General features: G+C 40.4%; 2 protein-coding genes across 7 annotated transcripts in view; one reads left to right on the top strand and one right to left on the bottom strand.

Moving 5' to 3' along the window:
- ATP6AP1L (ATPase H+ transporting accessory protein 1 like) overlaps window positions 1–18,303 on the bottom strand; it is a 286,142-nt gene that overhangs the window by 33,242 nt on the left and 234,597 nt on the right. The gene's annotated exons all lie outside the window — the stretch shown is intronic.
- On the top strand, window positions 11,499–13,289 carry RPS23 (ribosomal protein S23). Its single transcript, XM_027605202.1, has 4 exons — window positions 11,499–11,605; window positions 12,056–12,215; window positions 12,859–12,979; window positions 13,095–13,289. Exons 1-4 carry the CDS (start codon window positions 11,602–11,604, stop codon window positions 13,239–13,241), a joined length of 432 nt encoding a protein of 143 aa, XP_027461003.1. The 5' UTR covers window positions 11,499–11,601; the 3' UTR covers window positions 13,242–13,289.

The following is an 18,303-nucleotide window of genomic DNA, read 5'->3' as shown; positions in this document are numbered from 1 at the left end:
TTGTATGAGACATTTATTTTCTTGTTACCTATCTACAGTATGTTTCTTCACCGGAAGGCCTGCTCCAAGACAGCAGGGACTGCATCTAACTAACTGATACACCTAGAGCCTTGGCTACTGCTGGTCCTAGATGATGCTCAATAAAATGTGCAGGGTAATGAATAAGCCTATCAAAAATGCCACATAATTAATTCTTACTTCATGCCACATGGTCGTGACTCCCAGGGCCTGAGTATTTAGGCAAATGTAACTAGAAAATCAACTAATTCAAGTATTTCGTCAAATTCCATAGCTTGAAAATGCAAATATACAAAATCCAAGTTACATCAGTTCATTAGCAAAATACCGGCCTATGCACTTCTTGCCCCTTATAGGGAGTGTGACTCTGTGTAGGTTAATATATGTCAACTTGACTGGGACACAAGGTGCCCAGCTATTTGGTTAAACATTATTCTGGCTGTTTCTCTGACAGTGTTCCTAAATGAGATTGGTATTTGTATCAGTAGACTGAGTAAAGCATATCACCTTCCCCAATATGAGTGGGCCTCATCCAATCCATTGAAGGCCTGAATAGGATAAAAAAGTGGAGTAAGGGAGACTTCACTTTCTCTACCTGTCTTGGAGCAGGGAATTCAGTCTTCTCCTGCCTTCAGACTCACTAAGACTGGAACTATACCATTGGCTCTCCTGGGTCTCCAGCTTGCTGACAACAGATACTGGTATTTCTCAGCCTTCATAAGTGCATGAGCCAACTCCTATAATAAATCATATATAGAATTAATATAGGATTAATTAGGATTAATTTTATATACACATGCGTGGATATATATATATATATATATTTGGTTTTCTCTGGAGAATCCAGACTAATACAGGAGCTTTATTAGGTTCAGAGCCTAATTGCTGCCATGATTTCTCCTAATTTTCATCAAATCAACTTCTGAGTTGATTAGAATCAGGTTAGTAAATGAAATAAGTGCTTTTGATTTAAATGTTAATTTTTCTTACTTTTGATTCCCCTTTGACTTCTTGGAACACAAATAATATACCAAATTAGTGGCATATATTTATGTTTTTGGTTCTCAAGCTAAGCTGAGACAAGAGTCCTGCTCTTTCATAAATTTGTTCATTAGACAAATATTCATTGCCGTATGCTACATGCCAGGAATACAAGAGCCCCACTGAGGCTCCTAGCCCAGTGATGTACAGAAATGTGAGCACATAACTGCTGGGGTAAACACCTGGAATGTTTCACATAGCAATCCAGTGACCTCCACTGATATTAGCCACACCTTCACTCCAAGCAATGGCTGAGGGGTAGAAGGAGGCAGTTATATAATAGATTAAGAGATAAGAGATGAGACATAATGAACTCTTTTTTGAAGAGTTTGAAGCGGCAGTCCAATTCCTGATTCTACTCTCTCATGAGGTCAGCAGGTATCTCTTGCTACTGAAGTCTGTGACTTATCCCAATGTCCTTCCAGTAACTTGCCTTTTGTTCTTAACACAGCCTGAAATGGGTTTCTGTTAGTTACAGTGCAAAAGAAACTTTAAGGGTTTACTAAGTACCAAATTTCGTGTGATAATTAGAGGCATGGACTAGGAAAGGAGGGTTTAAGTATTAGGGAGAACCTAACAGACCTGGATCCTAAGGAAGAAAAGATCTCCAACACGCTCAAAAATGCTCATTAGGAACATGCAGGTCCCCACCTCACCAGAGACCGAGTTTTAATTCACTAAAGTAAAACTCATATTGAGAATATGTGCTATTTTGATGTTGTCCTACAGTTTAGGCCATCATTTATAATAAGTGCAAAATAGATTCTTTGGACAAAAATTAATCAGCATGCTTAGTTGCAAAGAGAGCATTGTATATAACTACCTGCTACAAATCCAAGATGTTGTCTTCTAAATAGTTAACATAAGTTTGGAAATTTTAACTTAAAACCTGTCTGAGTAAATTTTAATATCATTGGAAATTTTAACTTAAAAAACCTATCCGAGTAAATTTTAAATACTCTTTGGCAAATGAGCATTCTATACTACGAGAAATGATATTCATAGTGGGGTTCTGGTTTTAAGATGTTTATTTTCTAAGATCTTCAACTCATTTCCTCCCACAGACAGGCTGAGTCTACCACTACATATGGAACAAGTTCTTATTTAAAAAAAAACTAAAGCCTGGCTGAGTGATGATTACACATCAGGCAAATGAGAAGAAAACCAAATCAAAGTGTGTAGGAGAGGCTGGGACACCAACCCAGGTGTGGCAACCCACAACCCGGGGAGGGGGGACTCAAACCCAGAGCTTCTTCCTGAGTAGTAAAGAGTTCGAATTCCATACTGGACACCTCAACCTTCAAGACATGTACTTGAGAGATGAACTCCCAAAACATCCAATTTTGAAAACCAGTGGGGCTCATGTTCAAAACCCACAAGACAGTAGTGATCTAAGAAATGGCCCTTGAAGGTCTCTTTCACTCAGATGGACTCACCCTTATATTAAAACCTTGACCTGAGGGGCAGGCATCTAATTTAACACACACATCTATGTAGGTTTCTACATTGGGAGGTGTTTAACTATGATGAATAAATGGATAAAGAAATTATGGTATATTTATATGGAATATTATACACAATGGAATACTATTCAACCATAAAAAAGAATGAAATCTTTCCATTTGCAGCAACAGGGATGGACCTCAAGGGCATTAAGCGAAGTGAAAAAAGTTAGAGAAGGACAAATGCCATATAATCTCTCTTGTATGTGGAATGTAAAAAACAAAAGAAAACAACCAAGCTCATAGATACAGAGAACAGACTGGTGGTTACCAGGGGCACAGGGTAGGGGAGGATGGGAAAAATGGGTAAACTGGGTTTTTCTGTTTTTGTTTTTGTTTTTTTTTTTAGTTTAAATAAATTGAATAACACTACTTTAAAAATGAAAAATGACCATATCTATGAAATCGTTACAGATTCATTCATTTGGGTTACCTTAATAATCAGTAACGACTGCTAGAACCAACAGTGTTAAATCGGTGGAAAAATTCCTCCTGTCCTTTTTGTACCTATATAAACCCAGAACCCCTCATTTCTTTTCTTCCTCTCTTCCTCTAGTTCCTCACTCGTTTTTCTCTCTTGTTCTTTTTTTCTTTTAATTTAAGGGAGGGCGGAAATCCTGTTTTACCTTCTTTAAAGTCCTTTAAGAAATAACGTTTTAGGGATATAAAAATGCACATTTACTTTTACAGGAGTTTTTATATTTATATTACAAGAACTTATACATTATCACATTTAAATACTCTAGAAATAGTCCTAGTGAAATTTCATTTTACCATGGAATGCAAAAGCTGGAAGACTGTCCCCTGGCCATTCCCCATCACTGAAGATCACCTGGTCCTCAGAGAGCACAGATGTGGCCCATATACCGGATTCTTTAAATCTCTCCAGGGAATGAGATTTTAAACCTAATATTATACTGAGTGAAAGAAATTATCTTTCTGTTCCTAGGGAGTAAAATTATCTCTTATCATTTCTTACAACTCAAAGGTCCCTGCTGAAATAAAAGCCTATTTTCTTTGGTTGGTTCTCAGCCAAGTTAGAGAATACCTGGAGAATAACTTTCAATATGCATATTAAAATGGTAACTCCCTTCCAGGAACTTCACAAAGGGCATCAAAGAACAGTGTTGTCAATCCCCCCTAGATCCTACACAGAGGTTTAATTATAATAACAAGATTTTAAAGACCAGGCTTGAATACTGTTATGTTTATATGGTAATACACACATATTTCTTTAGTTCCCCCTTGGAATAGATATGAGAGGAAATATTCACTGCACCAAAAGTAGCTACAATGAGAGAATAAGAAATCTCATTCATTTTGGTTAAGGGAAAAATTGTGTTTAATAATTTAATCAGGTGAAATGAAGCACTCAACATTCATCACTAGGAGTTTTACAGAGCCTGTAATCATCGGTCTTATTCTTACTGCTTCTTCTTTCTCACTTAAAGCTGTTGTTTCAACTTGTCACATTTCCATAGCAACTAATACCTCAATTTTTATAGTTAAAACACTTGGAGTCATTTCTAACTATTCTAAATGCTCCAATATAAATAGTCAACATTGTTAAAACCCTTGGCTGCTCTCGCCAAAAAGCTAACTTCTCTTTCATATGGTACAAAGAATCAGCATCATCCTTGACATGAATCTCATCGACTGATCTAATTTATGAAGACCAGTCTTTTTTCTTAGTTAGGGGGGTGGGGGGACTCTGAGATAAGTAAATAATACTACCTCTCCGCCCCACCTGAGTGCTAAACCAACTGGGAAATAAAACAAGGGGGAAGACAAGTAGAGACCAAAATACCACCCTCATTACTGTGAAAGGCCAAGAAGGCAGATGAAGTTTGGTGCAGAAACAAAATGGACCGTAACCAAACCCCCTTCCACAGAAGATGGACATGACTGCAGTCATGGCGGCAGTGGGCTCTCAAGAAGGAAGAGAGGCTTACCCCAGAAGAAAAGGGAAAGGTATACTCCATGGGGAGGCTGGGTCTCAAAAAGGAAAAAAAAAAAGCTGAACATACCTAGACTATTTTTCCTGATTTACCACAGATGTCATCCTTAGCTGGCACAGCATGGGTAAACTGGCAGAGAAATAAGGAGTTACACTAATTTAACTCCTTCTACTCAGAAGGAAATACTAGAAAAGGGAAACACTTGTTCTCCTTCTTGTCCCTACTTCCCCAACATTTCAAGAATTACCAAACACAATTCTTTCATAACAAAGTGTCTATCAGTTTCCATATACCTCTGACAAACTATAGATGTCATGTTGCAACTTATAATAAGAATACTGTAATCTTAAGAACTGTATCCTTCATTTCTCCTGATACTTTGCTGGCTAGAAAATTGTTTTCGTTGGGGCGCCTGGGTGGCTCAGATGGTTAAGCATCTGCCTTCGGCTCAGGTCATGATCCCCGGGTCCTGGGATCGAGTCCCGCATCAGGTTCCCTGCTCCTTGGGAGCCTGCTTCTCCCTCTGCTTCTCTCTCTCTCTCTCTCCCTCTGTCTCTCATGATAAATAAATAAAATCTTTAAAAAAAAAAAAAAGAAAGAAAATTGTTTTCGTTAATTTTGTGCCTTATTTACTTAACATTCATTAAAGTTTTTTCTTCTAAATTCCTTAAAAACCAAGACTTCGCTTTTATAACTAATCTGGAAATGAATAAACATGTTCTGGTTAAGTAAGTTAACTTCTTTAAGTTTCAATTTCCTCTCTGTAAAACAGGGCTAATAATAGCACCTACCACACAGGTGCTGTTTTGAGGACTAAGAAAAATTAGGCATGTGAAGTCCTATGCCTGGCACCGAAATAGCTCTCAAAACCCTATTACAGACGGTGGTGCTGGTGATGTCAGTGATTTTGCTCTTTCCATCAGGATCTACGTCCCAATTACACTGGCAATTTTATGACATCTCTTCATCTCCAATGACTGGTGCTATCGCGTCGGTCCCCTCTTTGGCTAAACCAAGTCCTCTCTTGCCCCTTCGTAGTGCCCTTCCATAGCAGGCACAATGATATTTTAAAAACGTAGATCAGATCAGGGCGCCTGGGTGGCTCAGTCAGTTAAGTGTGTGACGCTTGATTTTGGTTCAGGTCATGAACTCAAGGTCGTGAGATCGAGCCCTGCATTGGGCTCCCACTCAGTGGGGAGTCGGCTTCTCTCCCACTCTCTCCCTGTCCCTCTGCCCCTCCCCCCGCTCTGACCATGCACACGTGCTCCCTCTCTCTCTAAAATAAATACATAAATCTTTAAAAAAAATGTAGATCAGATCTTGTCACTCTCTTACTTGAAGCCCTTCAGTGGCTGGCTTCTCCTCATATTCAGAATAAAGTGCAAACCCCTTATCCTGGCCTGCAAGTTGGACTTGAGCTGGCCCTGTCCAAGTCTCTAACTTCACCTCCCTCTAGTCTCCTGCTGACTTGCTCTGCTTGGCAGCCTTCTTTTTTCCCCTCTAATTCCTAAACCTGATTCTTGTTTAGGGCCCTTTTAAGAAATTTAGGCCCAAGGTCAAATAAAATTCCTTCTCTTTTCAGGCTTCAAATTAAGTAATAAATGCTTTAACAGGAAATGAAAAACTCAGAACTCCAAAAACAAAAATGAAATCCTTTTTTTTTTCCTTTTCTTAGCCATAGTAATCAAAATCCTTCATTCATAACACACTCTGACCATCGGTTTACACCTCATTTGTTATTTGTTTTTATAATAATATAATAATTAAACTCACTACCTAAAATAAACCATAACCCAACATCCAACTATGATCCCCACTCCCACCTCTCATCACTATTATCATCTTGAATACAGGATGCAGAAGACCTGAACTGCACTATCAACCACTATGGGCTAATTAATACTTATAAAACATTCTTCCCAATATCAGCAGAAAATATTTTCTTTTCAAGTGTACATGGAACATTCACCATGCGTGACTATATTCTGGGCTATAAAGCAAACCTCAACAAAAATTTTTTAAAGTAAAAGAAAATGTCTGTTCTTAGATCATAATGGAATTAAACTAGAAATGAACAACACAGGGGCACCTGGGTGGCTCAGTCATCAAGCATCTTCGGCTCAGGTCATGGTCCCAGGATCCTGGGATCGAGCCCCGCATTGGGCTCCCTGCTCCGCGGGAAGCCTGCTTCTCCCTCTCCCACTCCCCCTGCTTGTGTTCCTGCTCTCACTATCTCTCTCTGTGTCAAATAAATAAAATCTTAAAAAAAAGAGAAAGAAATGAACAACACAGATATTTGGAAAGTCCCCAAATATTTGGAAATTAAGAAACACAATTTTAAATAATCCACTGTTCAAAGGGGAAGTTAGTAAATGTTTTGAATCAAATTCAGATTAGAAGATAACAGGGGTGCCTGGGTGGCTCAGTTGGTTAAGTATCTGACTGTGGCTGAGGTCATGATCTCAAAGAGTCCTGGGATCAGACCGTGTACTAGGCTCCCTGCTCAGCAGGGAGTCTGCTTGTCCCTCTCCCTCTGCCCCTCCTCCTGCTCAGGCTCTCTCTCTCTTTTTCAAATGAATGAATAAAATCTACAACAAAACAAAAACAAAACTAGAATATAACATACCAAAACTCATGGCATGCAGCTCAAGCAGTGCTTAGATATTTATACCATTAAATATACAGAAAAGAACAAAAGTCTCAGATCAATGGCCTAAGCTTTCACTTTGAAAACCTGGAAAAGGAAGAGCAAATTTAAATTCAAAGCAAGCAGAAGAAAGTATATAATACACAAAAGACCAGAAATCAATAAAATTGAAAACAGAGAAACAGAGAAAATCAGTTAAAGCAAAAGCTGGTTCTTTGAACAGATCAACAAGATTAATAAATTTCTAGCGGACCAAGAAAAAGAGAGGGAAGACACAACTTACCAGTATTAGGAATGGAAGATGGGACATCACTATGAATCTACAGATATTAAAAAGATTATAAAGGAATATTACAAATAACTTTATGGCCATACATTTGACAACTTAGACAAAATGGACACTTTCCTTGAAAGGTACACGTTACCAAAACTCACTCAAGAATAAATAACTTGAATAGTATAACACTTCCTAATGAAATTGAATTCAATTCCCAACAACATATATAAACATTCATATATTCATGCATAACAGAAAGTCTGAACAGCTTTATGAAGCAATTATTAAAAAGAGGAGGGGCACCTGGGTGGCTCATTCAGTCGGTTAAGCATCCAACTCTTGATTTTGGCTCAGGTCATGATGTCAGGGTTGTGAGATGTCAGAGCCTGTGTCAGGCTCCACACTGAGCATGAAGCCTGCTTAAGATTCTCTCTCCCTATCCCTCTGCCTCTCTCTAAAATTAATAAATCTTAAAAAAAAACCTCCCAGAAAACACAATAGTATCATAGTTATTCTGAAGTCTGTCCCTAAGCAATACAGCCGAGTCCTTCCTTGTCCCTTACTGTAGGTAATTCAGTAATTCATTTCTCCTTATCCCATTCGGAAATATCTTCCTTTCCCAAGTTCATGAAGATATCCATCTTTGCTTTCTATCAAGAAATTAAAATTTTTGTTGTTGACATGTAGGTCCTCAATCTGTCTGGAGTTGATTTTGTTTCTAGCCTGACATGGTGATCCAATTTACTTTGAGTAACCAGATTTTGTACAGCTCCATCAGTCCTCCCTTTATACACTGATCCAACATCTAATTCTGTTATTTAATAATATTCTACATTCATGAGTCTCTTGCTGGCCTCTCTATTCTATTCACTGGTCAATTTACCTACTTCTGTACTAAAACTATTTTGCTGAGCTTCGTAGAAATTTCTCCTATCTGGTAGGGCCAGGTCTTCAGAAGTGTTCTGACTATTCCCAGCTCTTTACTCCTCTAGCTTCAATCTCATGGTTCACTGTAGTCCCTTCTTCGCAATCACTCTCAACTCCCTTGTCCTTCCTCCATCACATTCACCGGACTAGATTCCACCACCAGCCCTGTTAAAACCAACTCTCCACCTACTCAGTCATTATATTGAATGAATCTGAAGATACACAAAATCATGCTGACTGATGTAACTTTCTAACTACAGTGTCAAATGGGCCCTCAGAACTGTTCAACCTTCCTATATTGTCTTGTCAAACTATCCTCCCACACTTCTAGATTAGGAGGTAAAACTCATATATTGAAACCTATTCCCCAGTGATGTTATTAGTAGATGGGGCCTTTGGGAGATGACTAGGTCATAAGGGTGCAGTCCTCACAAATGGGATTAGGGCCCTCATAAAAAGACCCCAGTATGTCAGTTATATCTCAAAAAAACTGGAAAAAACAAAGAAGCAAACAAATAAAATAGAACCCCCAAAGAGCTGCCTTGGCCCTTCTGCTATTTCAGGTTATAGCAAGAGAACTGTCTATGAACCAAGAAGTAAGCTCTCACCAGAAACCAAATCTGCCAGCATGTTGATCTTGGACTTCCCAATCTCCAGAACGGCAAGAAATAAATTTCTGTTATTTATATACCACCCAGTCTACAGTATTTTGTTAGAGTAACTGAATGGACTAAGGCACTATCCCTCAGTAAAACGGGGATAATAAAAATATTCACCTTTTAGTGTTATAAGAATTAAATGAGTTAATAAATGTAAGGCACCTAAACAGTATGTGGCACATAGTATTAAATAATACTATTTAAATAGTGTTATTCTAAAAAAAATTAAAAAAATAGTGTTATTCTAGATGATTTCACACTTTATCCTCTCTCTTCCAACGTCTTTTCCCTACTCTTGCTCTGTGCTGATGACCTTGCTGAATTCATTAAAGAGCAATCAAAAGAGAAGTTCCACATCTCCCCAACAAGTCTTCCAATTTACTTGCAGTTGTACCCCAGACTCTTCCTTCTCTATTACTACAGATAAACTGTTATTATTCCTAAGATCAATTCCTCCACTTGGGCACCCCTCTAGTCTCCTCAAGCAACTATTTATGCAATTATCCCCTTTCCCTAATGAACTAATCCATTTTTTCTTCTCTACTGGTACAATCCCCTACAAAAATGTCATAAAATCCGCCATCTTAAACAAACTCATCCTGACTCCACATCCTCCTCCTGATAGAACCTCTTTTTTCTGCAGATTATAGAAAAATTCCTTCCAAAAGTATGTCTATAATTGCTGTCTACACTTCCTTCTTTCCCATATTCTCTTGGCTCCAATCCAATAAGGCTTACATCTCTGCCATTGCATGGATCCCCACTTGACAAAGTCACCAATATCCTCTGCATTGCCAAATGCAAGACAATTCTCAGTCCTCATCTGACCCCCTTTTCACACTTGCTCACTTCTATTTCTTCACTTGGCATTGATTAGAGTACAGCATTGGCTAATCCTCAGTCTATTTTGCTTCACCTGCCTCTCTCTTCTGCATCACTAAGTTTTGCCCAGGGCTTAGGTCTGCAACCTTTCTCTCTTCTACCTACAGTCATCCCCTAAGTGATCTTACTTAGGGCCATGGCTTTCAATACTGTCTATTCACTGATGACTCCCCTGAGCTCCATATGCATATACCCAACTACCTACTTCCCATCCCTACCCGGATGTAACCCAAACTTACATACACATCCATAACAGAACTCTTAATTTCCCCTTCTAAATCTGTTTCTCTCCCAGTATATCACACTCAATAAATAACACAAGTCACCCAATTGCTCAGGGTGAAAACCATAACTCCAATCTCACATCCTACAGTCCTCAGCAAATCCTACTGGCTCAACCATTTGTCTTATCCAACCACTTTTTTTCCACCTGACAGTCAAAGCCATCATTATATATCTCAACTGGAGTACTGTAACACCCTCAACTGGCCTCACAGATTCATCTCTTATTCTCCTCACAAGTGCCAGAGTGATCCTATAAAAATAATCCTATCTTGTTTCTTCCCTGCTCGAAACTTTCCAATGGCACTCAACCATACAAAAAGTAAACAAAGCTTTTACTGTGATCTACAGGCTCCATGTTTCCCGGTTCAGAAACAGACCTCATCTAGTGCCACATCTACTCACTCACTGAGCTCCCCCCTTCGCTGATCTTTCAGTTCTGGAAAAGTGCCAGCCCATTCGACTTACTGAGACTCCTTCTTCTGAAAGCTCTACCCCATACACTTGTCTAAATGGCTCCCTCTCTTTAGGATCTCAGCTCAAATATAATCTCCACAAAGATGGCTTCTAAAACCACCCTATTCCAGAGTAGCCATCCCCATCCCCAAGTCACTGCCACCTAACCAATTTTATATTCTCTATAACCCTTATCAGTATTTAAAACTTTCCTGTTTATTTTTAAATACACTTACATTTTTTTCCCTGCCTTCTCGCACCTAGAATATAAAAACACACCTCTTTACTCTTCTTAATTACTGTATCCTCAGAGCCTAGAACAATGCCTGGCACGAAGAAAACATTTTAAAAAATAGTTGTATTATGACCCAACATGCCAGAAATCTCTCAAATCTATTTCATTCTACAGGAGAAACCTCAGTTTAAAAAGTTAAATGAATCGTCCAAGGTCGCACAACCACCCATAAATGGCAGCTTTGGTTTTAAAAGCTTGGTGTATCTCCAATTACTACAACATATACCTTCAGTAATTTTTTTTGAAGTGCACCACTCTCTACCCCCCCCGCCCCCCCCCCCCCGGACGAGTCACCTCTCTTTGCTCAGACTAAGCCCCGCCCCGGTGGGTTTGCCAAGAGCGCCTGCGCTTCGATCGAGTCTCATGCAAAGAGTTCTGGGATTGGTAGTCCACATTTCTTCTGTCTCTAGCATTGACATAAAACGAAATAAACAACAATGCAAGTTCGGTACCACTGAATTTCACACAAACTAAATAAGACGCAGATTCTGGAAAGTGTTGCAAACTTGTCGTTTTCAAACAAGGGGCGCCAGCTTCGGACCAGGCACTGTGCAGACAGCTGCATGGGTCCTTGGCTGGGCGGAGCTTGTTCGCAGGGGTTTGTGGCTCCTTCCTGCTCTGCTTCTCTCTTTTGCTTAGGCCCGTGGCGCCGGCGGGATGGGTGAGCTGTTTGGGGTCGGGCTGAGGGGACCGCAAGCCGAATTCGGGGGCTCAGGGACGGGCGGACGGATAGAAACAGAGCGGTGAGGAGGACGCCACCGGGAGGCCCTATGGGGAAGGCCAGGGAAGCTCCCCTGTCGCAGGCACATGGCCTGGTGCGGAAGGGGCCCATGCGGCGCAGAGGCCGCGGAATTCGCCTTATCAGGGACGTCGGGTGGCCGGTGCTGCCCCGGAGCGTTGTTGAGGGGGCTCATTGCTTTGGGACAATGCACCGAGTGGAGCGCTTGTGTCCACGTCTTTGTTGGTTCGAGGGAAACTTGGAGGTTTGGATCATGTGCTAAGGTGTGATGAAAGAGCCTATCGGTTTGTAGTCCAGGTGAGGCTAGGGTCTTGCAAGATGTGGAATATGACTGGGGTGTTTACGGGGGAATTAATGAGATTTTATTTTTAGGTAAGTGTCGCGGTCTCCGTACTGCCAGGAAGCTCCGCAGCCACCGACGAGATCAGAAGTGGCATGATAAACAGTACAAGAAAGCCCATTTGGGCACAGCCCTGAAGGCCAACCCTTTTGGAGGCGCTTCCCATGCAAAAGGAATTGTGCTGGAAAAAGTGTAAGTGAAAGACCACTGTTAACTCCTCCAAGGTTTATTTTACTATGGTACCTCAACTACATTTAAAGAAGTGGTGAGGTAAATTCTAGGTCTTTCTGTAGCAGTGTTTGAAAGTTGGTAACATGAGGGTTTGGGGGTTAGGTAACTCTAAGGTTTTTAATCTGAGTGTTAGCTTGTAATGAATTGGTGTTGCATTGAGGGAGGAAAAAGTGACAGTAAAATAAGGGACATTGTGAGCGCTTAAAAATGTGTGGGAACTCTTCTAAGCGTTTGGCATCATCAGCTATTTAACCTTTGAAATCAGTCGCATCTTTGTACTTAGGAAAACTAAGATAAAGAGAAGTTTCTTGCCCGAGGTTACAAATTACAAATTTTTAAGGCTCCAATTTACTGACAGGATTCGAATCCAAGCTTCCTAGCTCCATTTCTTGATACATATTTTTTACAGCTGGTAAAGAGGCCAGATGTTTTCCCTCTTGTACCAGACTGAGGAAAAGCGTGGTTGATAACACGAGTTTGCTAATTTAGGATTAGACTAAAAAGGTTGAAACAGTATAATTTCTAATAAATTGTATGCCTAACAAACTAAAAGGTATCCCTTCTCAGAAAGGCAGCTCACTGTGTTGTGCCATTTATGTTTTAGAGGAGTTGAAGCCAAGCAGCCAAATTCTGCCATCAGGAAGTGTGTCAGGGTCCAACTGATCAAGAATGGCAAAAAAATCACAGCCTTTGTACCCAATGATGGTTGTTTGAATTTTATTGAGGTAAGTGTGTCTTGTTTCTGGTCCTGAGATGGTTGTTCCTAGTTTTTTATACAATGAATGGGTATTTTTAGTGACTACCAGTGACACCAGAAGTAAACTGTTGATTTTATTCCAGGAAAATGATGAGGTTCTGGTTGCTGGATTTGGTCGCAAAGGTCATGCTGTCGGTGACATTCCTGGAGTTCGCTTTAAGGTTGTCAAAGTAGCCAATGTCTCTCTTTTGGCCTTATACAAAGGCAAGAAGGAAAGACCAAGATCCTAAGTTTTGATGGTGAAAACATGACAATAATAAATTTTTGTAAGCCAAAAATGTTTTGTGTCTTATTTTCCTTACTGCAGAGATGCAATGTATGCCTTACCATTTTAGGAGAGTGGAAATACCGTGAATTCAGAATTCTCCAGAGTAAACGGGATTCAGTTAATCTCCTCTCCATGGAATAAACAAAGTAGCAGATAATCTGGAATAAATGCATGGTATCCCCGTATAGAGGGCTTTAAAAACTCACTGCACTTAAAGCAGGAGTCATGTTGGGAAACCATGGTAATATACATTCTGGGATCCATCTCCCTGGGGACCTACCTACCCTCCAGTTGCTCTCTGCTCTGGGATTTGAGTAAAGGTTCACAATCCATGTTGTAATTCTGTGTTTATGACAGCAAGTAAGGCACTGGGTGATTGATTAGATAGGCATTAATGGAAGTGTATGCCTGGAAAATTAAGACTCAAGAGGAGAAAAACTTGTTTAAGAGTAAGGGTGTTAAGCTATAAAAGATTGCCTAAATGCTCTTTGTACTGACCTTGTCAGTAAGTGAATAGATTTTGACCTTGAGGTTTATTTCAAGGCACAAAGTATAAGTGATTAGTTAGTGGAGAAGGGTTGTAGCTTGATAGTTGTTGGAAGATGGGTGTACAACATAGTGGTTAAAAAATTCCATACATCACTTGGTGCTCATCATGACAAGTATACTCCTTAATCTCCATCACTTACTTTACCCTTCCCCCATCTACCTCCCCTCTGGTAGCCATCAGTTTGTTCTGTCTGTAAATTGTTTCAAAATTTCCTTAGAAAAAATGTAAAATCTCAGGTCTAAAATAAAACTTAGTAGCTTTCTTGAACCTCATCAGAGGAACTGCTGTTGGCTGCATTAATAAATGTGAGTTACTTGCTCTTTGATCAAAGCCTAGTGTTAGGTTATGTTTTAGGATCTTGGAAAATGGAAATTCTTTGGCTTTCCATTTCCCATAAGGTCAAGACCATGATCCTTTCCACAGCACAGGAGATCTGTGTTTTGTCTGGTCCTTAACCTACTCCAGTAATACTGATCTCTCCCTTGCTCAAACTTGGCATTCCCCATGCAGTTTCAGGGGGTATCTCATGCCGCCTGCTGCTTCCATCTCAGACCTCACTGATCCCCAAACATGTCACACTTGTGCTTATTCTTGCCACGAATGATTGTTGTGATTTGTCTTTCCACAAGGATGGAAAGTGGCTTTTGTTTTAATTGAAATACAAAGTCATGTGACATAGAACTTTTTTAAGATTTTATTTGAGAGCACAGGCAGGAGTGGCAGGGAGAGGAAGAAGCAGCCTCCCCGCAAAGTGAGCAGGGGAGGCCCGATGTGGGGCTCCATCCCAGGACCCCGGGATCATGACCTGAGCCAAAGGCAGTTGCTTAACTGACTGAGCCAACCAGGCGCCCTGACATACAACATTGTATAAATTTACGAGATACATGTTAATTTGATAATTTATACTGGTAATAAGATGGGCTGTTACTGATTACTATTCCAGGGCTTACTAGTGTATGTAGTTGAACAGGTATTGGTTAAGTCATTCTCAAAGGCTGACCAGATGCTTTTGGATGGCCATAGCTGACCCAACCCAATAGATCTCTGGGTCTCGCACTACCCCTACCAGGGCCTGAACCACAAGAGGCCACCAAGGGCCACAAGATTCCATCCCCAGGGGTCAGCTGTGGGTCAGGTGCAGTGTGGGGAGCTAGGAGGTGCTGCCTGACCATGCAGGGGGGAGAAGGCAGGGCTAAAGGATGGGGTGGTACCAACACCCACCCACCCCTCTACAGTATGTCCTGTTTCCTGCCCTGTTGAGACCTCAGCCAAACCTGTAGAGAACAACACACCTGGGAGTTATGACCTGTGACAGTGGCTCACACTTCTCTGCTGGGTGCACCCTGGATGCTGGTCCTATAGCTAAGTGACTGATAGATTGACACAGATCCACCTCTGATGTCCCAAACCCTGAAGTTTTTGAAACAAATCTGCCTCCTTATGGCTCATTCTGCCCCCATCCCCCACCACCTTGTGACAGAAGTTGTCCCTTCTTGGATCCTGATCCAGCATTAAGTGTGTGCCCAGCCCTGGGCTGTGCCCAACTGCACTTGGAGGCTGTAGGGTGGGAGAAATGAGACACCTGGGTGCAAAATACAAGCAAAATTCCAGCAGATGGTTTTTTTCTTATAGAAGTAGAAAAGCTAGGGGCGCCTGGGTGGCTCAGTTGGTTAAGTGTCTGCCTTCGGCTCAGGTCATGATCCCCGGGTCCTAGGATGGAGTCCCACATCGGGCTCCTTGCACAGCGGGGAGCCTGCTTCCTCTCCCTCTGATACTCCCCTGCTTGTGTGCTCTCTGGCTCTCTCTCTCAGATAAATAAAATCTTAAAAAAAAAAAAAAAGCTAATTCTAAAATTTAATATGAAAAGGCAAAGGAAGTAGAATAGCTAAAACAATACTGAAAATGAAGAATAAAAGGTGGAGGAATCACAAAACTTGGTAATAAGACTTAATTTGTAGCTACACACAAGAGGGTGTGGTATTGAAGGAGGGGCAGACACAGATAAATAAAATAGAATCCATAAATAGACTTATACAGGTAAGATCAACTGATTTTTGACAGAGACAAAAGCAATTCAATGGAGGAAGCATAGTTTTTACAATAAATAGTATCGTTTAATTTTAATTAAAGTTTAATTTGCAAAAAAGAATGGACCTCAACCTAAATCTCACACCTTATACAGAAATTAATTCAAAATGGATCATAGTATCTGAATAAAATGTATAGCTATAAAACTTGTAGAAGAAAACAGTATCTTCATGACTTAACAGGTGAAGAGCTTTTAGACAATACACCAAAAGTACATTCCACAAAAAAACAAAAAGATATATTGGACTTTTTAAAAATTTTACTCTGAAAGATCTCAGGATGAAAATACAAACCACGGACTAGACAAAAATATTTGCAAATCATACATCCAACAACAAACGTATCAAAAGTACATAAAGAACTTTCTAATCTCAAGGGAACAAATGGTCCTGTTAAAAAATACATGAATTTCCTTTGTTTCATTCTAGGAAGATATCTGGTGGCAGGATTTGGTCATAATGGTCATGCTGTGGATAACACTCCTGGAGTCTGTTTCAAGGTTGTCCAAGTAGCTAACGTTCCTTTATTGGCTTTGCACAGTCAAGAAAAGAGGCCAAGATCATAAATTACCATATTGCTATAAATTTTTCACTAACAGCGGCTTGTAAAATTGTTATTTTAGCCTATAAAATCTGTTTAAATGGATCACTCAAATATTAGCTCACAATTCTTATGACATTATAGTTGGGGGATTGTCTTGGCAGGTTGTACTGAGCATTCTTAGTTTCTAGCACAATTCCTCTCCATATTATTTGGTAAAGTGATGTTACTATGTTTGTTAGTATGTGAGGAAGAAAAGTGGATTTTAAACCTTATTATCAGAAAAACATGACCACAGGGGTTCTAGGCCAAAGCATTAAAACATTAAAATTGTATGTTTTGGGGCATAAACTGTCTCATAGGAGAAAGTCATTTTTATTTATTTTTTTAAACTTTTTTTAGTTTTTTAAAGATTTTATTTATTTATTTGAAACAGAACACAGCAGGGGGAGCGGCACGCAGAGGGAGAAGCAGATTTGCAAGCAGGGAGCCTGATGCAGGGCTCAATCTCAGGACCCTGAGATCATGACCTGAGCTGAAGGCAGATGCTTAACGACTGAGCCACCCAGGTGCCCCGAGAAAGTCATTTTTAGAGTGACACATTTGAAGGGACTCATGAGCCACAGATAACATTTCCAAATCTGCACATGCACAGTCGCCGCCTCATTCAGGTTGTCACTCAAGCCTTTAATATGTGGTGTGTATCTTCAAAAATGAAGGGGCCCCCTCACACACAGAACCTTGGACCTTTAGTCAGATATAATGAGCACCATCAAGATCCCTTCCTGTAACACATTCTGCTTCCCAGACAACCTGAAGCTTTCAAACAGCAATTTGAGTGCCAAGGAGAGCTGCTCTCTTAGGAGGGAGAGGAGGAAATCATGGCCCCGGATCACCCCTTCACAGCTTCCAGAGAAGTACCTTCCAGTGATCTGCTTGATTATTTGTGGTAATAAGTTATTGACATGAATTCTGTTCTTTACTCACAATGAGTAATTTTTGTTTTGTTTTGTTTTAAGTCTAACTTTCTAAAATCTCTTTTGCTGTGGTTCATTAGAAACAACAAGAGATCAAGTTACTTGGCTGGGCTAAAAGTGTAGGACAGATTGAACATACCCGGGGCGCCTGGGTGGCTCAGTCGGTTAAGCGGCTGCCTTTGGCTCAGGTCACGATCCTAGGGTCCTGGGATTGAGCCCTGTATCGGGCTCCTTGCTCAGCAGAGAGCCTGCTTCTCCTCGCTCTGCCTGCCGCTCCCCCTGCTTGTGCTCTCTCTGTGTGTCAAATAAATAAAATCTTAAAAAAAAAAAAAAAAAGATTTCCTTTAAAAAGAAAAAGATTGAACATACCCAAATTTTCAAATAAGTTTAGATGCTAATGAAAACATTATTATGCTTCCTTACCTTTTTTACCAATCAGCTAATGTTTAAATCGTACAATAGTGGGCAAAGGAAACCACATTTTATTTATTTATTTTTTAATTTTATTTATTTATTTGACAGAGGGAGAGACAGCAAGAGAGGGAACACAAGCAGGGGGATTGGGAGAGGGAGAAGGAGGCTTCCCGCCGAGCTGGGAGCCCGATTCAGGGCTCGATACCAGGACCCTGGGACCATGACCTGAGCCGAAGGCAGATGCTTAATGACTGAGCCACCCAGGTGCCCCAAGAAACCACATTTTAAATAATATTTCATCTCAGTCACTGCTGAGAACAGTTGAGAGAAACATTACTTGTTGAAACATGTTTTGTCCATCAACACCTGCTTTGGAAACAGTGATATGAAATAGATTGTTCTGTCATATCATTTTTCCCCATCAGCTTTGTGAATTTATCCATGCTTATTTTAAG

This window comes from Zalophus californianus, chromosome 5 (genome assembly GCF_009762305.2).
Source record: "Zalophus californianus isolate mZalCal1 chromosome 5, mZalCal1.pri.v2, whole genome shotgun sequence".
In the NCBI taxonomy this organism is placed as follows: Eukaryota; Metazoa; Chordata; class Mammalia; order Carnivora; family Otariidae; genus Zalophus; species Zalophus californianus.
The sequence above is the reverse complement of the archived record's forward strand: the minus strand, read 5'-3'. Positions and strand labels throughout refer to the sequence as shown.